The following is a 23,775-nucleotide window of genomic DNA, read 5'->3' on the forward strand; positions in this document are numbered from 1 at the left end:
GCCTGAGCCACCGGGCCAGCCCCCAAAGGGCACATTTTGAATCCTTGCTTGCACCATAGTCTTGAAATTATGAAATAAGCACTAGATAGAACATCATGAAAGATATGTAAAAAGAATACATACTGATCCTAATAATTTGATGAAAACCTATTGATTATAAATGCATTTGGATTATTTTTCATGCAGCACATCTGAGGATGGATAGCCCAGGATTTTCCCCATGAGATTTGGAGCCAGACAGACCTGGATTTGGATCCAGGCTTCATCATTTACTTAGCTGTGTTAACTTTGGTAAATTCTTTTCTCTCTCTGATCGTCAAATTTTGTCTTTAAAGTGGAGATAGTAACAGACCTAGTTTATAGGATTGTTTTGTGAATTAAAAATAACACAGGTAAAAGCCTAGCTAACACAGTAGGTACTCAGTAAATCATACCATAGTGACTGTGACAATCATCGGTCATTGACAAGTGTGGAAAAGAGGTTCAACTCAAAATTTGTTGGAGTTATAAATCAAGAGTTAGCACACAGCTTGGTTAGTTTGTTCAGCCAACATAATCTACAGGACTAAACTTTTTTAAAAATCTGATAATGAAGATTTTGGTAAATGATGAGCCAGATGACTGCAGTGAATATGACAGCATTTTTTTATTATTAAATTTATTGGGGTGACATTGGTTAAAATTATATCGGTTTCAAGTGTTATATATATATTATATATATATATATATATATAAAATATATATATATAATATACATTATATATATATACACACATATATATAATATACATTATATATATATACATATATATTTATATATTAGGTTGGTGCAAAAGTAATTGCTGTTTTTGCAATTTTTAACCTTTTAAAACTCAATTATTTCTGCACTATATATACACAAAACACATCATCTGTATATTGCATTGTGTGCTCACCACCCGAAGTCAGATCTTCCGTCACCATATATTTCACCCCCTTTACCCTCATCTACCACCCCAGTGCCCCCTTAACCTCTGGTAACTACTAAACTGTCGTCTGAGTCTATGAGTTTTTGTTTGTCTTGTTCATTTGTTGCTGTCAGTTTTATATCACACATGAGTGAAGTCATACAGTTCTTGACTTGACCACTTAACACCTGTTAGAATGGCAATTATCAACTAGACAAGTAGTAACACGTGTTGGAGAGGTTGTGGGTGAAAGGGAACACTCATATACTGTTGGTGGGAATGTAAACTGGTGCAGCTGCTATGGAAGGCAGTATGGAGGTTCCTCAAAAAATTAACAATAGAATTATCATACGACCCAGCAATCCCTCTCTTGGACATCTACCCCAAAATATGACAGCATTTTAATAAGATAACATACTCATTTTAACACAACCTTTATTTTCTGTTTCAAAACAAAATTTCCAGGAAACAAAACAAAATACTTACAATGGTTGGGTAAAAATAAAATAAAAATCACAGTTTCAAAGAACAAAATAAGACAACTGCTTAAAGGCAGATCACTTGGTTTACCAAAAGAAAAGAAAAAGAAAAAAAGTTAACGTCAAGAAGGATTAAAATTAAGTTTAACAATATTCTATATAATGCTACATTCCCCAATTAAGAAAGGAGAGTTCACATATACAACTAAATGTTAAGTGTAGAGAAGTGACTGAAATTCTGCTTACTTCAAAGTAAATTATGCATGAAAGTTTATTAATTGCATAAACTTCCTGAGTGACTCCCATGCTGTGCTAGGTCTACATGCTTCATATTCATATCAAAGAAATTACAGCTTTAAATGATTGAGCATGACAGACCTTGAACAACTGCACTTTCCCATCAGTCACTATGTCTGCTGAGGGTGTGTTCTGGACCACAAACCTCAATCTGAAATCTTCAGTTATAGTGAAAAAGAACTGCAACTTAAAAAAACAAAAGTGGAAGGATGACAAGCACACATTTAGGAGTTTATTTTACACTGGCACATTTTTTTCTCAAGAGCCCAGTTTCTCTCTTCCCTTCTTGCTTGACTTGTAGCTTTTTTGTTTGAGTTTTTTTTTTATTTAAAAGAAAACCTTCCAGAATGGGAGCTGTTGGTTTGTACACTCTTCCAGCTATCTCAGCTGAAAATAACTTCAGTAGAACCTAGTTGCTACCCCAGGCCCTTGCCTATGTTGGCTATCAAGACATGACCAATGTTTGTGTTCATCCTTCACATAGAGACTATTTCCAGAGTGACCTGAAAGCATTTGGTGCCATAAAACTTTCATACTAATTTCACTTCAAAGGGTTTTACCAATTTGAGTGTCACCATTGTACAGCCTGGACTGTTTTTTATTTAAAAAAACACAAAATACTTTCAATCTCAGAAATTAAACTTACCAAATCAATGGCCTTTCTACTTCCCCCACCTACCTTTCTGGTTCATCTCTATACCAAAAGGGTAAAAACAAGTCTGCAATAAATTATAGATTGCAAAATGAACAATCTGAGAAAATGGCCTGCACACCATCTCAAATACCTCAAATTTTTTCTGAACCAAAGAGAAGATGAAATAACTGAATCCCAAACTGATGGCAAATATACCTCAGGAATCTTCATGTGCAGGAAGCCTGAAATACAGTATTTACTACCATTAAATATTCTGTAGTGTTACACACAGTAAACATGTGAAACAAGGAACATGTGGTTTACAAACATTTGCTGAGTTTTTTGGGGGAAAAAGGAATGCATCATTTTCATCACTCAGAAAAGACAGCAAAGAAGAAAGTCAATGCTGTCCATAAACTTTAGAGATTGGATAAACAGTTACCACCAACTACAGTTCAACTAAAAGCATACAGCTATTTTAAGGTAACAAAATATCACTGCAAATATCTAGCAGTATGCTAATATATGCTGAACGACTGGCCACAGCTGTAGGATTTGTCAAATATTTCACTGTGGTAGTTAAAGCAATTTCAACCCATAGCCCTTTAGGCACACAAATAAGAAGTGCATCTCTAATAACAGATGCAAAATTACAGGCACTGGACTGTCTAATTTAGGTACTTTCTTAGCATTTGTTTACTTTACAACTAACACCTACAACTAAGTCCTATATTGCCACCAGCTGGATATATTTCTCTGCTCTCCATCCCCAAATCCCCAAAGCTTATTTCAGAGGCACAAGGCTCTCGTCGCTTAAACACACATTGGCAGCAGTGATGGTTCCTCTCATCTCACACTCATAGAGCACTGGGATGAGGAGGCAGGCCAGATTTATAACCTGAAAGAATACTGAGTGAGAATCAAGGCAAAAAAAGCAAGTTTCACAGGCAGTGTTTACTTGTGCACCCCAAAACAGCACTGAAAACGAGGTAGATAAATAAAAGTAACTGGACTGGAATTAAATCTGGGATTTTAAAATGATACATCATCCCATCATACTGTACACTCAATAAACTCTATACTCAATCCAAAAATCGCAGTGGAAAAGTGCCTTTTAAACTTTCACAGATAATTTTGCTGTCAAACCATTAGAATTAATGCTTGATATAAAATTGGCAAGAAAAGGATGAAAAACAGAAGAGATATTTGTTATATTACAGCAAATTACCTTAAATAGAGATTCAAGACTGCTACAAATATACATAGGGCTATTTTCATTAGATTTACACCAATACTGGTTTCATATTCTTATGATGTTACACCCAACTTCACAAACATAGCAGCAGGTACTTCATGATGAAATGCTCACATTGCCACATATGGAGATACAATACTATTCATCAGACTTGCACTTTGAGAAGTAAACATGGTGGCTGGACATACAGACTACCCACCAAATAAATGTTACAAGCAGGATGGTTTAATACAACCTTTTTCTCTTAAACAAGAAGGAAAATGAAAAGGACAGTTTCTGTGTTTTTTGGAAATGGGTAGAAGGCCCTTATTATACAGTAGGCTCTTTGTTAAGTAAGAAGGGAATTTTTGAGTTTTACCTCGAGAATCATTTCTGGGGAGGAAAAGTACCTCAGCAAGGATGAAAACAGCACTATTATATGATTTAGTAAAAATTATGAAATAATGAAAAACCCCTAGATAGAAAACTAGCCAATATTTACAGTCAAAGTGACTATAATCTGAATCAAACATTTAAGTAATGAGAAAAAAATAAATAAAACCCCAGTGATGTGAATAACACTGTTTTCTTCATTTTTGCACAAAATCACTTTTTCTGTATTTTTAAACTTACACATGTTATATATACATAATGTATACATAACATATATGTTAACCCAACTACTGCAGTCAGCATGGAGATAGCAGTACACTGTTCACCATCTTCAAAATTTAGAAGACTACTTTCCTTTCCAGCAAAACATCTGAAAAGTTTCTAAATATTACAAGGCACTGCAAAAGTCTGCAGGCAAACTAATGATGAATTATACATAAAACAGGTGGTGGCAAAATGTGGGACATGTGCTATAGAGCAGCCATTACTAAGTGTAACTGTGCATGTCATCCATGGAGCTTTTCTTCATCCTTGGGTACACTGTTTAAAAGGATTAGAGAAGTGATCTTAAAACCTGCAGTATTTTCATTTTACAGGTCATAAGTCTCAGTATAATCACATAAAGCTAACTCTTATAATGAAACACAAGCAATTTTAAAGAATTATGGATTTTAGGCACATTGTTTTTGTACACATGGAAAACACTGCAATGCAAGCATTTGCATTACACTAATGTCCTAAAATCACTTTAACTTGCTAACCAATATTGGAGAAGAAATTTGAAGAATCTGTACATAAGATTTAGAAAGACTCATTCAAACCAGAGTGTTTTAGGAAAAGAAAATGTGGCTTGTAGCAACAGCAATTCTCAAAATGCTGCCCTAGATGCCCCAAATGATAGCAACAGAATCTTCAGAATGGTGAATGTGATCCTCAGGTAAGCAGAATAAGACACATTTTTTTTTTAAAAAAGGGTACTGTTACAAAGTAGACTGTGCAAAAAAAAAGTACACCCATTAAGTTTTTCTCATTAAGAACCTGGCAAGCCCATGGGGTAAAATTTTTAGAGGAATATGGAGGAAAATCTGTTAACGGAAATGTTGGGTGGTAATTTGGAATGTTTACCAGTACAGAACTCGTTATTAAGGTAAATGTGTACTAGAAACAACCTTGAAATCTTCAGAGTGAAAAGTATTTTAAACATGTATATGGGGTGGTGGTAAATACCATTTAAGAATTCTATTTGGGTTTCACAGACTGAGCATTAGGTAACTCTGTAGCCATCCTCTTAAGATTATAATTAACTTTCTTGAAAACCAAAAGTGTAAATTTTGACATTGCCTCCCCTCCTCCTATAACTGGATAAAACCCAGTAAAGTGCAACTTGACAGTGATCTCTCTCAGATTCTAAAGAGGCTGCCAAAATCACCTAAGTTCTAAAATAAGATGCTATAGATACTAACATGAAATTATAACAACTAAAAAATGGCAATCCCAACAAAAGCTAAGGGCAATTTAAATAGTATCCTTTCAGGGCCTACTATTTCACTGCAGGACAGTGTATACCCCACATCTCTTAGAACCCTGTAAAGCCAGTGTTTCGTGTGTAAGTCTCAAAACCTACAAAACCTACTGTCAAGTAAATTTCACTTCAGAAGAATGGATCAATAGAGGTGTAACTTGAATCCTCTTTGTTAGGAATACAAAGATTCCCCCACCCCAAATGAGATTCATATCAGCTGCACTATATCCCTTGCAAAAGAATGCAAGCCAAACCAGTGCCTCTCAGATGCTCAGAGACCAATGCAGTGTGCACATGAGAAACAAGGAGATAGCTGCTTTGAATTACTATTGAAATCCTTAAAGCAGTTACAGTATCTGCAGAATCAAGGAACTGTTACAGTTCTGTTTTTTTCCTTTCTCTCCGCCTCACCTAAAACAAGGCTTCATTTCTACTGCTGTGACGACGGGAAGAAAATCACATTAAAAAGGGCTCGTGGTCTATATTGGGTGGCAAAGTTATTCTAATTTAATATAGCAAAACGTTTCCTGTAGTGTTACCCTGCCTTCTTTGAAAGGTAAACCTAAGATAAACGCGTGAAGAATCCTGTAAGACTCCGGCTGTTGGAGGGTCTCACTTCATCCACGTTTGGGGAAGATCAATTTAAATAGTTCTTATATATTTTAAAGAAAAGTATCATCCACCTGCAGACAGCAGTAAAAAAATGAGGGGTTTTCAGCAATGCATGGAAAGTGTCCTGGAAATGGTAATGCTCAAGCCGAGCTTATTAAAGCATTCTGAACAGTATTTTTAAAAAATCAAGTATCAAAGAGGATAGGATTTGAAGTGAAAAAACATTTCTGTGTGCAGTGTTCCACGTACAACCTGCACGTTTCTACAGAACAATGAACTATATCAAATACTACACTGGAACAAAAAAAAAAAATACAGTGGAAAGTAAACTCAAATGAGGGAAAATATGGCAGAACTCAAAAAGAAAAAAGTATAATATCTCCGGTGTCCTGAAAATAACTCTGAAAAAAATCTCCCTTTTCTTCATCATCTACTCTGTTTCATTTGGGACCAGGAGGGATCGTGGATGGATTCTGCACTGATGACGCTGGAAACGCTTGTAAATTCATTCCCGGCTGGAACGGTCCCCCGGGTTGGGTAGGAATTACTAAAGACTGTTGTGGTGTTCCTGAAATTCCTACCCATTGTACTACTGGATATCCTGGCCCCCCCACAGCATTATACTGACAAACATGGGGCATTCCGTATGATGATAATGACCCAGGAAATGAAGGGAGTGAGAGTCCTTGTGGCAAGGAGGTTGGGACAGCTCCACGGATTTGGGACAGAGAAGAAATCCACGTTGGTGTGTAGCCCATAGTAGATGGAGTATTCTAACAAAAATAAAAACAAAAGATCAGTTTATTTGGTAGATGCATTTTTACCCATCTATATTCTTCCCTATTCTTGTCTTACTATTCTCATTATTACTATGAGTAGCTACCATTCCTGCAGCACCTTGCTGTGAGCTAAGCACAGTTATCCATTATCCATAATTATCCATACCTTATCCATTTCATCTTCATAACTGCCCTGCAAGGGAGGCATTTTTAGATAAGGACACAGAAGTTCCAAATTGGTAACTCCTAACACACTAAGCAAGTTAATAGTGAGGAGAGGATTTAAACAGTTCCAGCTAACTCCAGGGCCCCTGCTAAATCTCTGTTCAGTTTAGTGTTTCCTTTCCTCATGCTAGCACTCTTCTATTTTTATTTCCTTCTGTCAGCCCCAGGAATTCTCTCATTCAGCACTACAGACAATAGCCTATCTTACTATACTACATAATTCTTTAGAGACAGAGAAGCACGATTTAGTGTGGCACAGGGGAAAGAGCCTGGCATATAGTAGGTGCTCAATAAATGTCACCTCCCTACCCCCTTCTCAGTATCTTAAATAAAATCTGACATATTCTATATTTTTGGAAATTTCAACTCAAGACAATTATGTTTTGGACAATATTGAGAAAATTTATTCCTGCCCAACTCTTCTTATCATATTGTAATATGATTATGTATATGTATACCGTGTTTCCCCGAAAATATCTGGACCATCAGCTCTAATGCATTTTTTGGAGCAAAAATTAATAAAAGCCCAGGTCCTATAGTATATTAAAATAAGAACGGGTCTTATATTAATTTTTGTTCCAAAAGACACATTAGAGCTGGTGGTCCAGCTAGGTCTTATTTTCAAGGAAACACGGTGGAGATTATTGAAATCTTATGCACATGGGAATAATAAGTCTAATGGAAATAAATAATACTCACTTAAAGGAAACCTTCGTATCAGTCCCAAATGCTTAGTTCTTCTAAACTGAACAGTGAAGCTAAAACCCTTTGAACTAAAGTTTCAAACTAAAGTTACGATAAAGGTTGTTAGCTTGACTAAAGAATGAATGACAATATCTCTTGAGGTGGGAAAAAAAACATTTATTTTAAGTTCAGCAATCCCTTCTTATCAGCGTTTTTGTTCTATTAAAGTAAAATTAAATTTATACTTCTGATTCAAAACAGCACATATTATATGATGGCATTCTTATAAAGTTATTTCCACATATCCATATACAGAAATAGAAAGATACCTGAAATGGTATTTATCTAAGTTGAGTGACAATTATTTCTGGGTGGTAGGATTTTAAAATTTGTACTTTTCTGCACTGGTTAAATTCTATAACAAACAATAACAATGTTATTTTTATTTTAAAATAAGACTGAATTGAAGATGACTTATGTTTAATCATCTCCTGGATATCTCAAAGGCATCTCAGATTCAAATGACCAAAACCAAACATACGACCTTTCCTCTACCCAAACACACTGCCTGCTCATGTTCCGCATCTTGCTGATTGGTATGATGGAGTGATAACCAGTTATACCAGCCAGAAACCTAACCCCGACACCTCCCCTCTGCCGTACATCTGCTGCATCACTAAATATGGTCCATTTTATCTCTTAAATACTTCTTGGAATCTGTTCACTTCTCTTTATGTAAATTCCTCTTTATCTGAACTACTGTGACTAATTCTTAAAGTTGGTCTACCAACATCTACCCTTACCCCTAATAATCCTTTCTTCTTGCTTTAAGTCAGAAGTGATATTTTCAAAAAGCAAATCTGATCATGTCAACCTTAGGGCTTCAATGGCTATCCATATTCCTTTAAAATAAAGACAAAGTTCCTTATCATCACCACCCACTTCTGACTTCCTTAGACTCACTACGTACCAACTCTTCTCTGCTCTGTTCACTTCAGCCAAACTGCCTACTTTCAGTCCCTTCATGCTCCCTTTCCCCATACAGGGCTTTTGCTCATGCTGTCCTTTCTGCTTGGAATCATGTTCCCTCTACTTTGCACCCAGTTAACACCTTCTCATCCTTCAGATCTCTGCTCAATCATTGTTTTCTCAGGGAAGCTTTCCTTGACTTCCCTCTACTAGGTCAAATGTCCCTTACTGTATAGTATCCTATATCGCTCCTTTGTAGTCCTTATTAAGGCTGGAATTTTTTGTTTATTTATACAAGTCTGTTCATGTCTAACTGTCCCACCAGACTGTAAGTTTTATGAGTATAAGGAACATAACTGTTTTTGTTCATCAAACCCAGTGCCTAGCAGAGGACTTGGAACATAGTAAAGGACCTGGCACATAATCATGACAACATTTTTTATGTAAGGCTTCAGAACAGTAACATGCAAGAACATTCGATAGTGAGATGGACTCCCCACACAAGGATATAAGCATCTGAACCTAGGCAACTTTATAAGCATTACCTCATTTAATCCTCACAGCAATCCTGCAGGGCAGGTAGGTATTACCCGTCTTAAAGACATGAAAATTGAGGCACAAATCACATGTCTAAAGTCACACAACTTGTAAATGACTGAGCTAACACTGGAACGCAAGTCTGTTTAAAGACCTTCACCACCTTCATTGATTCTCCATTTTTTACTCACTCTTCCTCCAAGCACCCTCCAGTATACTGCAATAAACCACCCTCCTACTAGTCAATGAAAACTTCCATTCACAAAGGACTCAGAGGATGTCTCATATTCATACCTTGAAATTTGCCTCGAAAGGATTTCAATTTTTACAGTAGTGATACTATCTGTGTATAAATTGGTGCCAGAATAAGATAAATATACAAAGCCTCCAAACTGATAAACTGCGTATAAGTTTGGGAAATCTTGGCTTTCTAAAATTTTTCTTCAACGTTAACACTAAATGTATTTTCAGACTTTCTTTACCAAACTATATGCAATGACTATATATACACACAGATATGTGTACACAGACATAACAGACACACACATACACACAGAGATATATCTCTTTCAGTTACGAGGGTTCAGATTCTAAGTTCTGATCCACATTTTAATAGATTTATTCGTTTTGAAAAAATAATACTTACAGAAAAGTACAAAGGCCCAAATTCCACCATCTAGCCTTGTGTTAATGGCTTTTCATATTTCTATGCATATACACATATATCTAATATATACAATTACATGTAAATACTATATACTATTCTATAAAAGCCTGTATTCTCTCCATTCCAGAATGCATTGTGGACATCTTTCTACATTTCAACTGCACGTATACCTGACTAGGGCCATATGCAATTAACTAAGTATCTTGTCCATAAACTTAAGATACGTTTTATAATATTCTAGCTTAAAAAGCTTTATAATTCTTTTTCATACTGAACAAATAAGATCATTTACTGGCTCTAAGAATACTGACGTACAACATAACATAGCTTTTTCTCAACCTCTTCTTGCACCACAGGATGGAATTAACTAACCCTCTCTCAAGATTATTTCTTTTTTAATACTTGATGGCTTTTTTTTTCATCTATAATAGTCTAAAACAAGGGTCAGCAATCGAAGACCTGCCACCTCTTTTTGCAAATCGAGTTTTAATGGCACACAGCCATGCCCATTCATGTATGTACTGTCTATGTCTGCTTTTGCATTACAATGACAGATTTGAGTAGTTGCAACTGCATGACTTGAAAATATTTACTAACTGGTCCCGTCCCAGAAAAAAGTTTGTTGACTCGCAGTCTAAAAGATAATTTGCTCAAAGACATAATTAATCTAGACAAGGATACAAGTCTACATGTTGTGAAGTCACACCGCACTCTCATAGCGACTGTAACCATAGGCTGAAGTGAACCAACGTTTATGGTTTCAGTTCTCATCAATAAACAGGATGGGATATAAACGACTTACATCATATACTCTGTTCCAGTTGTCTGTCTCTTGTTTGTGTCGACTCTGTTTAAGTTGGTTTAAACTTGGCTTTATAAGAGAATTTCCTACTGTTTCCTTTGTCCAGTCATCCACCAGTTTGTGTAAGTCATCTGTGAACATCCCCTTTTTACTAGCTGGAGGTTGCCGGCGTGATGCTGCATTACCCTCCACACACTGTACATCTACAAGAAAAAACAGAGAGACCATGAGAAGGAATTAAAATTGATAAATACTCTTCTTTGGACAACAATGCAGTTGACAGAACTACACATAGGGTACAGAGTAACCAGATATTTCAGTTTATCTAGGGCAGTTCTGGTTTAAAGCTGTTGTCCTGGAGTAATTATTAACAGTATCCCTTTCACTCTCAAAACTTTCCTCTTGTTTGGATGGCAAATTATATGGTCACCTAGGGTATAAGTCAAATATATCAAGTTATTATCAAATATAATAAATAGTATCTCTAAAAAATTAGTATAAACCTTAATCTTTTCATCAGTTTCCTCCGATAGATACTTAGAAGAGTTTTAAAAAACCATCACAGGGGAACATTTGCGGTCTTGCGCCCCCACATATGTTGTCCGTTTGGTTCAAATAAACTCTTATAAAAAATCTTTACGGGTTTGGACATTTCTTATGTTGGTATTTACTTGGCTCAGTCAGCAGGATTTCAAAGAAGCCCACCCCAGTGTCACCCTGTGGACTTGGACCTCGTGTTAGGTACAAGCAAGGGCCCACTGTGCCCCAGCAGCTCTCTGCTCTGCACTGGGTATACTGGGGAGTCTTCTCTCAGAAGGCTCTGGGACTCCTTACCTTAAGTACTAGGCCATAGCTTTATTTAAGCTGCTCTTAGAAAATCCTCCAGGTGGATAAGGGTTGAGATAACCCAGGTAAAGGAAAGAAAAAAATGGGTTGCTGTTTCTAATTTTGGCTTTTTAATTGGACTGCTTACAGAGAGTCTGAACAAAATCTTTTCTGGTTAAATGAGATACTGAACTGTCTTTAGTTCCGAAAGAGAAAGGACATTTCCTCAACTGGAATAGCCAAATGATGGTAGTTGTTCAGATCCCCGAATCCAGACTGGCACAGATGGGTGCCGGGAGTCATCTAATGCAGTAACGCAGCCGATCCTGGAGAAGCCAGCAGGAGCCCCGAAGAGAGGGGCAGGGTGCTCTGGAATGGGTGGAGAGAGAGAGAGAGAGAGAGAGAGAGAGAGACAGAGACAGAGAGACAGAGACAGAGAGACAGAGACAGAGAGACAGAGAGAGAGACAGAGACAGAGAGAGGCCCATGTCTTGGAAAGCATCAGTTCCAGAGGTGTCCAGTAAGCTCTTGCTGGCCTTTGCTGAGGTATTCTTAGGTGAGTACGAATCTTTGTGGGGTTGCCTGAGGAAAAATTTTCCTCTAGGGCGTAAAGCAGTCTTATAGGGATATCCACAGCATTTGGCTCTACTGGAGACATTCACATAAAGGTTTTTGGTTTTTTTTTTCCTACAAATGTTTTTAAACTCTGCAGATCTCAAAGAAACAACGGTCACAGAATGTTAAAAGTAGGAAGAACCTTAGAAGTCTAATCTAAACCACTTGTTTTATAATGGGGAAATGAGGTCCAGGAAAAGTAAATTGACATGACTGAGTTTTTACAGTTACCAGTGTAACTGCACATGAACTTCATTTCTTTAGCATGCATTCTGCTCTAATCCAAGCTAGCTTTGTTTAGCCCACAGAACTATGACTCACTTGCATGCTTTCCCCCAGGTCCTCCCACCTGTAGGTATACTGTATATCCACTCCTTTTAATCACTAAGCCCTTAGGATATTAGGTTCGGGTCAGCATCAAACTCACTTAAGAATAAAGCTTCAGGTCTATCAACCACAAACAAGACACCATAACCAAACATCAAATTAGAATAAGGTTTTAGTCCAAGACAACACCTTGACTTCAGTTATGTTTCAGCTCCGGACTCATGAAAGGAGAACGGCCCATGGACTTTATCCCTGGAAACCAGACCGAACAATGCCATTACTGACACCAGGACCTGAAGCCATGACGAATTTCTCCCTGCCTTAGCCCCAACCAGTCAGTAGAGCCCATGACCCCAACTCCCATAGCTCATCTTGGCACCAACTCCTTAAATAAACCTTTTCTTTCTTTACTGCAAACTCATGCCAGTCTTTTTTTGGGGGGGCCTAGGTTACACGCAGGCAAGGAGACCCTTTGAGTCTGCAGTAACACAAGCAGAGCCAGGCCTGAACCTAGAAAGCCTAGACAAGGACTCATTCTCTTTTCAGTATACCACACTAACTTGCAACAACTTCAGAAAACTAGAATCTCATTTAATTTTTTTAACTGGTATTTCTGTTTGTCAATGATAAAAAGAACGTGTCTAGACAGCAGAAACAAGGATGCAGATGGTTTGTGAGCTACATGAGGTCTGGAGCACAAGATGTCCAAATAGAAGAACAAAATCAATTATAGGTGTCCCCATCAGTGAAGTTTCCTAACCTGAACAGCACACTGTCTTTGAATTATTTAGCACTATTATACAAGCTTACTAAATCATTCTCATAGAAAAGATTCCTAAAGTTCCAATTACTCTGACTGATTACAAACCAAAACTGCCAGAGTGGGTCTAAAATGAATTTTAGGAAATACAGTTGTGAAGTTGAAGCACAATAACATTCCAGGGATTTATTTAAATAAGCATGTGAAAATTTCTTGTATATTTGCTATGGTACATTTTTCAATTGTGAAAACATACAGAATATGCAAAAGATAATGCAAGAAGCCTCCACATTAACACTTTCAAAGTACTTTTCTTTCTTTGAAACCTAATAATAGGCCTGTGAGATATATACCATATATATATATATATATATATATATATATATATATATATATATCAGAGTACTTTTCTTTCTTTGAAACCTAATAATAGGCCTGTGAGATATATATCATATATATATATATATATATATATATATATATTCATCAGCTATCACTCGGTTTTTTAGATGGGAAGACGGGGATCCAGAAGGAAATCAGCCAGGGTTATATACGGGACTAGAACCCAGATATCCTAACTGTTAGGTCAGTGTGCTTTCCATTGTACCACGCCAAGCCATCCAATAAACTGGGAAATGGATGAGGAAATTGTTTAATAAGGAGGAACATGAAAATCTCACTGACTGCTTATACACAGTCTGTGATTCTCTATGAATCCTGTACTACTGAAAACTTAAGACTCAAGGAAATTATATATTAAATGGGAACATATTAGTAAAAAAATGCTTAAGAAAGAAGAGCTTGATGAATTACTTGGAACATATTCACATATACAAAGTGTTTTATAAAACTAAGGTTTCCTAATTTTGGGCCACTATGATGTGCCAAAATGACACCAATCTTGTTGTAACTCCTACTTTTCTAAGACTTAAAACCAAAAGATACACAAGTCAGTCTATAATAAAAATATCATTCTTCTGGTTATCTTTCTGCAAATTCATCTAATCCTATGCCATCTCCAGTGAAGGAACAAATACTGTGTTTCCCCGAAAACAAGACCTAGCCAGACCAGCAGCCTGTAATGGGTCTTTTGGACCAAAAATTAATATAACACCCAGTCTTATTTTAATATAAGACCTGGTCTTATATAAGATCGGATATAATATAATATGATATAATATAATATAATACCGGGTCTTATATTAATTTTTGCTCCAAAAGATGCATTAGAGCTAATTGTCCGGCTAGGTTTTATTTTCGGTGAAAACACGGTATCTCATTTATTAAGCTTAAATATATAATTATGTGTTAGATCAGATACATCATCTTATACCAAACTGTAGCACAGACCATCTGTGACAGTTGCCAAGTTTTTGTTTGTTTGTTTTTTTAAGTATGGAAGAAAAACCTAATGCAAACCCTCCATTTCATCAAACTGTTATATTCTTTTTCCCAAATAAATCTTGCATTTTAACATTTTATGCCTTTATATCATGTATTTCTATTGACAGTACTGTTCCCACTCCACTTCATCAATTTTAATCCTGTCCGTTTATTCTTCAAAGCTAAGTCAAATCCTACCTCCCGTATGAAGCAGTCTCAGACCACTATCACCCTGGATGATCTTCCATTGCCTCTTCTCAACCCACTGCAGACACAATTTCTGGTGCTGGGAGGCAACTCAGTATAACCGCAAGAGCCAAGGCTTTGGAGTCAGACAGATTTGGATTCTCTCTCTTATGAATCGAGTTCCTAGGGAAGTTGCTTAACCTCATTAACTTTAGTCTCCTTGTTTATAAGAGACAGGCACTAATTTCTACCTACCTTAGCGTTGTTTAGAGGATTGAGTTTATGTAATGCACTTATATTTCAGGATCCCCAAGACCTCTCACAGATTCATGGATTCAACAGAAGGTCTCACAGTTCTCAGCATATAGTTACATTCATGTACATCATAACAAAAGGTGGCACGATAAGATCGGCAAGGGAAAAAGACAAAGGAGTCTAGAGAAATTTGTGCACAGAATTCCTTATGCTCTCTTTCTATCATGAGGGGACACACTTGAGTATGCTCCTTTCTCTCAGAAACAAAAAAAATGTAGCAACACATATGCAAATTTCTGGCCAGGAAAGCCCATTAGAGACTCAGTGGTTTTTATTGGGGACTAGTCACGTAGTAACCTTCTACCTAGCATATACCCAAATTCCAGACTCTAAGAAGGTAAACAGGTGTTCAGCATAAATCACATTATTTGCACCAACAAGCTAGGCAAAGTGAACTACACTTATCAGTTAGGGAAGAGAGTGAAACCAAGTTCATACACATCAGCCAAGAGCAAGCTTTGCAAGCAGATCTTTCTAAAAATAGCAGTTTTGTGCCTGGTATGTTAACTCTTTTCTGCATAGCTTATCACGGTACTCATAAGGTACACTACACACCTACACTGTGGATACCATTATACTGCAATACCACGAGTTCGTGTTTCTCACAAAATAGGTGTAATTATGGGCAGTGAGGAGCGGATGTGAATCTCTGTATGTATGTTAAGGCAGTGCTTCTTAAAATGTGTTCTGTGAAAAGTGGGTTGTCTGTTAAAACTGTTTTGGGAAATGCTGTATATTATTTCCTTTCTTAGAAATCCTCAATTTGTATTAGCACATTAAAGGATTTAAGAGGTTCTACAGTGAAAAAATTTGGTTTTTATGATTGAATCCTGCATTTCTCATTTGACCATGCAACACCTATTAACTCTTTGCTGACAGTTTATGAAATGCTGCACTACAGCCAACTAATATATCCACCAATTTAGGCCAAATGGGAAAATATGAAATGTCAGCAAGTTTGGAAAAAGAGATATTAGAATTAGAAATATGAAATCACCTGCTCCTGTGCTAAGCAGTAAAGTGACAAAACCAGTAGAAGGTATGTATAGAGAACCCTATCTTGGCAAACTTGGCCTTGATAAATTCTTAAAAGAAAGAAAAAAATGAAGATAATTTAGTTCCCACTTAATAAGATAATATTTTTATATTAAGTCTGGTTAGGAACCCATATAAACATATTAACAAGTTAATTTAACAAAAGTACAGTAGACAGATACTAAATGCTAGAAAATTTCGGGCTTTCACCATGACAGAGTGAGGAGATTATTGAATCCTCTCCCCCAAAAGCATTATTAAAACTGGACAAATCTCTCGAAAATAACCTTACAGTAATATGGAATTTGTACAAAGGCATACAACAAAATCAGAAGCATTTATTCATGATTACTCCTTAACTTCAGGGAAGAACTAACTGTGCAATCTGTGGTGTTTTTGTCCAGGATTGCTCTTGTCACCCCCTGCCGCAGCTCTTTCTGCCCAGAAATTCAACCAAGATAGGGAAGGCTAAGAAAACAGTAAGTTTCACTGACAGCGCCACCGCCATAGGAAAGTCACTTGATTTGGAGCTTTAGAAGTAGTGACTCTGTTAACCTGAAGTTAAGAGGGAGACCTGGGAGGTGAGACAGCCATCGGGGACTTGATCAATTCTCCACATATCTCAAGTTGACTGGAAAATCATCACATACACAGTATAGACTTGAGGGCCCAAAACATACACACATCACTGGCTTACAGAGTCTGAACATGCAAAGAGGAGGCAGAAGAGATCTCAGGGGAAAATAAAAGCTGGGTCAGACTAGAATACGGCGTCAAGTTTGAATGAGCTTTCTGGCCTATACACAGATTCATCAGCAGAAAGTGGAGGCCCTTCTGGCTTCAGGTGTTTAAGTGCAACCTCTGACTGAACACTAAACAATGCAGATATATGGGCCACTCCCAGGAAACTAGGTTTAAAAGTAAAAACTAGGATACAAAATTAAGCAGAGATGTTAGTGGCTACACACTACAGGGAACACAGGCTTCATATATTTAGTCCATCAATAAAAGCTAAATAGAATGCATGGAGAAGCTATTTGAGCATTCTGAATAGTAAACAGTAGCAGGCAACTAGGGAATAAGACAAAAATTCAAAGAACCTACCCCCAAAAAGAGTGAGTTTACCAATTTTACCTATCTGGTATCCCATGGCTAAACTAGATGTGGGTACCAGGGTGTTCAAAGAGAGATCTCCAGAGGAAATCCTCTACTTCTGGCATGAGAAATGGAAAAGGGAACTTCTAAAGCTCTTGTAAGTACAGAACTCTGTTTTTTTTTCTTATTTTCCCCATACTCTTTCCCCTGACTCCCAAGGAATCTTGTGGTGGCAGAGTCCAGAGCCACAGTGGAAGCTCCTAGAAACCAAATTCTAAAGAAGAGGATCCCTCCTCCCTGATTAGTGGAGCTATGGTCCTATGAGGGTGAGGACAATCACTGTTTACTGTTCTCTCTAATCTCCCAAAGGTTGGTCCTGGACATGTGCATAGTGGTAGATTAAAGAGATTAACGAAAATCCCAGATTTCTGGCTGAGGAACAGAAAAAGGAGTCACTGGGACTCAGAAAGTACTAGAGATATTGCAGGGAAGGAGGAAATGAGAAGTTATTTTTGAACTCCTGGGTTTACCACTAAGCGGCACATACGTGAATCTGATCCTATTTGGCATATCTAAGATCTGAGAACTGCATTAACAGACAACTGCCCAAGAATGAGACTGACCACTGGGAGACCCACGTGTGGGGCAGCTCTGAAGAGCACTACAGAGGAAATGCAACTGAACTGACATTGGAACAACAAACCAGAGGAGACAGGTTGGCACTCATAAGGTAAAAATAACTGAGTTAATTACTTCCTGTAATGAAAACATCAACATCTACAGAGGATTTTAAAAACACACCAGAGTCTCATAACAGAATATCAAAATGTGCAGAATAAAATCTAGCATGACTTGGCATACACAGAACCAGGACAATTTCAACTTATATGGGGAAACACAATCAACAAACACTAATTCAAGGATGATGAAGATGTTGGAATCATCTGACAAACACTTTAAAACAGGTATTATAAATTGCTAGTAGTCACAAAAAATAAGTAGTCATAAAACTACTGAAACTAATGATAAAAATAAGAAGTCTCAGCAAAGACATAAATATAGAGAAGAAGATGAATGAAATTTGAGAACCAAAAAATACAACAAAAACCCTCCTTGGATGAACTCAATAACAGAATGGAGATGACAGAAGAAAATTCAATTTTAACAGAAATAAATAAGATTACAAAATAAATATGAATGGAAACTAAGGAAAACGTATGGGACAATAGCAAAAGGTTTAAAATTTGTATCATCAGAGTCTCAGAAGGTGAATGAAAAAAACAGTGTGATAAGAAAAAAATATTTGAAGAAAACTTCCTGAATTTGTCAAAGGACATAAACCTACATATTCAAGAAGCTCAGTGAATCAATAGGAATACACACAAAGAAAGTGGTGCCTATGTAGTAATAATTGCTTAAAATTAAAGAGAAGAAAAAATTTTGAAAGCAACCAGAGAAAAACAATGCATTTCATATAGGAAAACAATGATTTAAATATCTGTGGATTTTTCGTCACAAACCATTGAAGACAGAAAGAAGTGGCATAGTATTTTTGAAATACTAAAAGATATCTGTGCACTCAGAAATCTATATTGAGCAAAAATATTCTTTAGTAGTGAAGGTGAAAAAAGACATTCTTAGATGAAAAAGGTATGAAAATTTGTCAACAGTAGTCCTGCTCTGAAAGAATAACTGAATGAAGACCTTCAAACAGAGGGAAATTATGCCAGTGGGAAACATGAAAGAGCAGGAATGAAGAACACAAACAGAAATAATAATAGATATCTATGTAAATGTATTCTGCTTTTGAGTTCTGAAACTGAAGCAAAAATAAAAATTATAACACTGTGTGATGGAGTTTTCCACATATGTATATGTAATACATAAGGCAAGTATAAAGAAGAAACCTAAATGGACATAAAGTATCCACATTCCTACTGAAATGGTAAAAGACTGGCTTTTCAGTAGACTGAAAAGATAAGTATGAATATTATAATCCTAAGAACAACCATTAAAAATATACAAGGAAATGTAGAAAAAACATAATAGATGAATCAAAATGGAATACTAATATATATTTAAAAATCAAACGGAGGTAGGAAAGGATAAAAAATGGAATAAAAAAACAACAATTATGCTAAGCAAAATAAGTCACACAGAAAAAGTCGAGAACCATATGATTTCACTGATATGTGGAATATAAAACTGAAAAGAACAAAAGAAGAAGACAAACACACAAAAACTCATAGACACAGACAATAGTTTAGTGGTTAACAGAGGGTAAGGGGGAAGGAGGGTGGTAGATGAAACTAAACGGGATCAAATATATGGCGATACTGACGCTGGGTGGTGAATACAAAATGCAATATACAGATGACGTATTACAGAATTGTACACCTGAAACCTATGTAACTTTACCACTCACTGTCACCCCAATAAACATTAATTAAACACAAAACAGAACAAACAGAAGACAGATTTAAAATACGGTAGACCAAAATACAAACATATCAATCATTACATTAAATGTAAATGCTTTAAAAAGAATTGAAAGAGAGAGATTGCCAGAATGGGTATATTTTTAAACATGATCATAAGCTGTCTCACTTCAAGTATAATTATATAGGCAGGTTAAAAATAAAAAGATGAAAAAGATACACCATGCAAACACTAACCAAAGGAAAGGTGACATGAGTATTTAATACCAGATACAGTAGACATCAAAGCAAACAAAAATAAGAATAAAGATGGACACTAAATGATAAAAGGGTCAATTCACCAAGAATACACAACAATGTTAAATTTATGTACAACTAACAAAATAGCACAAAATACATCAGGCAAAAATTGACAGAACTGAAAGAAGAAATGAACATATCTACAATATTCTCTCAGTAAACACAAGTAGTAGACAGCAATCGAACAAGGATGCAGAATAACTGAACAATACCATTCACACATCTATATCTAACTTAGATTTATAGACCAAGCAACAACAGGGCATACGTAATTTTGAAATGCACATGAAACATTCATGAAAATAGACCACATCCTGGCTCATAAAACCAACCTTAACAAATTGAGAGGAATCAAAACCATGAAAAATATATTCTCTGGAGCGGCCGAATGGCTCAGTTGGTTAGGGCGTGAGCTCTGAACAACAGGTTTGCTGGTTCGATTCCCACATGTGCCACTGAGCTGTGCCCTCCACAACCAGATTGACGACAATGAACTGCCACTGAGCTTCTGGAGGGGCGGCCAGATGGCTCAGCTGGTTAGAGTGCAAGCTCTGAACAACAAGGTTGCCAGTTAAATTCCCATATGGGATGGTGAGCTGCGCCCCCTGCAACTAAAGATTGAAAATGGTGACTGGACTTGGAGCTGAGCTGCGCCATCCACAACTAGATTGAAAGACAACATGTTGGAGTTGAAGGGCCCTGGAGAAACACACTGTCCCTCAATATTCGCCCCCAAAATTAAATATATACATATACATATACATATTTATATATATATATATTCTCTGATCATAATGAAATTGAAGTACAAATTAGTAACAAAGAGACAACAAGAAAAACCTCAATGGGAATGCAGACTGGTGCAGCCATTATGGAAGGCAGTGTGGAGGTTCCTCAAAAAATTACGAATAGAATTACCATATGACCCAGCAATCCCTCTCCTGGGTATCTACCCAAAAAATCTGAAAACATTTATAGATAAAGACACATGTGCTCCAAGGTTCATTGCAGCTTTGTTTACGGTGGCCAAGACATGGAAACAACCAAAATGTCCTCCGATAGATGAATGATTAAGAAGTTGTGGTATATATACACAATGGAATACTATTCGGCAGTAAGAAAAGATGATATAGGAACATTTGTGACAACATGGATGGATCTTGAGAGTGTAATGCTGAGCGAAATAAGTCAGACAGAAAAAGCAGAGAACCATGTGATTTCACTGATATGTGGTATATAAACCAAAACAACAAAAGAACAAGACAAACAAATGAGAAACAGAAACTCATAGACACAGACAATGGTTTGGTGGTTGCCAGAGGGTAAGGGGGGTGGGGGGTGGGGGGTGGGGGGTGGGAGATGTGGGTAAGGGGGATCGAATATATGGTGATGGAAGGAGAACTGACTCTGGGTGATGAACACACAACGGGATTTATAGATGATGTAATACAGAATTGTACACCTGAAATCTATGTAATTTTACTAACAACTGTCACCTCAATAAATTTAATAAAAAAAAAAAAAAAAAAAGAAGTTGTGGTATATATACACAATGGAATACTATTCGGCGGTAAGAAAAGATGATATAGGAACATTTGTGACAACATGGATGGATCTTGAGAGTGTAATGCTGAGCGAAATAAGTCAGACAGAAAAAGCAGAGAACCATGTGATTTCACTGATATGTGGTATATAAACCAAAAACAACAAAAGAACAAGACAAACAAATGAGAAACAGAAACTCATAGACACAGACAATAGTTTAGTGGTTACCAGAGGGTAAGGGGGGTGGGGGGTGGGAGATGAGGGTAAGTGGGATCAAATATATGGTGATGGAAGGAGAACTGACTCTGGGTGATGAACACACAATGGGATTTATAGATGATGTAATACAGAATTGTACACCTGAAATCTATGTAATTTTACTAACAATTGTCAGCCCAATAAATTAAAAAAAAAAAACCTCAAAAAACTTGGATACTAAACAATACACAACCAAGTGAACCATGGAACAAAGAAAAAGTCTCATAGGAAATAAGAAAAAATTTCTTCCCAGACAAGAAAAAGCTAAAAGAATTCATCACCACAAAACCAGTATTATAAGAAATGTTAAAGAGACATCTTTAAGAAGACTAAAAATATGAATAAAATAGAAATAACTATACACCCATCAATAATTAAATGTGAATAGATTAAACCCTCCAATAAAAGACATAGGGTGGCAGAATGGATAAAAAAACAAGACGCATACATATGCTGCCTACAAGAGACCCACTTCAGATTGAAAAACACAACAGATTGAAAGTAAAGGAACAAGAAACATCTTGCAAAAGTAAATGAAAAAAACAGCTGGGGTAGCAACACTTACATCAGACAAAACAGACTTTAAAACAAAGGCTATAACAAGAGACAAAGAAGGACACTACATAATGATAAAGGGATCAATCCAAGATGATATAGCCCTTGTAAACATTTATGTACCCACCACAGGAGTACCTAAATTTATAAAGCAAATATTGACAAGCATAAAGGGTGAGACTGACAGAAATAAAGAAATTATAGGAGATTTTAACACCCCACTGACATCAATGGATAGATCCTCCAGACAGAAAATCAATAATCAATAAAGAAACAGCAGCCTTAAAAACACACACTAGGGCCGGCTGGTGGCTTAGGAGGTTGGAGCACCGTGCTCCCAGCCCATTTCGCAAGGACCTGGTCCTTGCGAAGGAGAATTCGCAAGGAGAATTCGCTGGTTCTATTCCCACATGGGCCAGCAAGCTGCGCCCTCTACAGCTAAGATTGTGAACAATGGCTCTCCCTGGAGGTGGGTGCCATGACCAGCTGGAAGTCGGCGTGAGCTGCGGGGAGCTGCCGTGTGCTACCATGGGTTGTTGTGTGCTGCCATGGGCTACCGTGTGCTACCAAGCGCAGCTGGCGGCCTGCGTGATCGGCCGGCAGCCATCGTGAGCAGCCGGCAGCCAGGAGAGCTGCCATGAGCTGCTGTGAGCTGCGCACCCTGCAACTAAAGATTGAAAATGGTGACTGGACCGACGACCGGGGACCAACTACCTCAGCCGTGGGGAGCGTAAGGCTCATAATGCCAACATGGGCCAGGGAGCTGTGTCCTACACAGCTAAACTGAGAAACAACAGCTTGAACCGGAGTGTGGAGGCTGGGGAGGCAGAAGAAGGGGGGGAAAAATCACACACTAGTCCAGATGGTAATTTGGATATTTTTAGAGCATTTCACCCCAAAGGAGCAGAATATACATTCTTTTCAAGCGCAAATGGAACATTTTCAAAGATAGACTACATGTTTAGCCACAAAACAAGTTTACATAAATTTAAAAAGACTGAAATCATAACAAGCATCTTCTCTGACCACAATGGTATGAAACTAGATATCAATTACAAGAAGAAAACTGAAAAACATACACACACGGAGGCTAAATAACATGCTACTAAACAATGAGTGGGTCTACAGTGATATCAAGGAAGAAATCAAACGATCCTTTGGGACAATTAAAATGAAGACATAAGGTCCCAACATCTTGGGATACAACGAAAACAGTCCTAAGAAGAAAATTCACAATACAGGCCTACCTCAAGAAACAAGAAAAACCTCAAATAAACAATGTAATGTTGCACTTAAAGGACCTAGAAAAAGAACAGCAAACAAAGCCCAAAGTGCATAGAAGGAAGGAAATAACAAA

The 23,775-nt window shown here is 37.0% G+C and overlaps 1 protein-coding gene across 4 annotated transcripts in view; it reads right to left on the bottom strand.

The window, feature by feature from the left end:
• Nucleotides 1–1,365: 1,365 nt before the first annotated feature.
• The window catches only part of WNK3 (WNK lysine deficient protein kinase 3), a 162,747-nt gene continuing 140,337 nt past the window's right edge, over nt 1,366–23,775 (bottom strand). For all 4 annotated transcript variants that reach the window (XM_074323555.1, XM_019710840.2, XM_074323556.1 and 1 more), the window contains exons 22-23: nt 10,782–10,984; nt 1,366–6,891 (exon numbers count right to left, since the gene is read on the bottom strand). In XM_074323555.1, the coding sequence (XP_074179656.1) occupies nt 6,559–6,891; nt 10,782–10,984 (536 nt within the window). In that variant the 3' untranslated portion in view covers nt 1,366–6,558. The remainder of the gene's footprint in view (nt 6,892–10,781; nt 10,985–23,775) is intronic.

This window comes from Rhinolophus sinicus, chromosome X (assembly GCF_036562045.2).
Source record: "Rhinolophus sinicus isolate RSC01 chromosome X, ASM3656204v1, whole genome shotgun sequence".
Taxonomy (NCBI): Eukaryota; Metazoa; Chordata; class Mammalia; order Chiroptera; family Rhinolophidae; genus Rhinolophus; species Rhinolophus sinicus.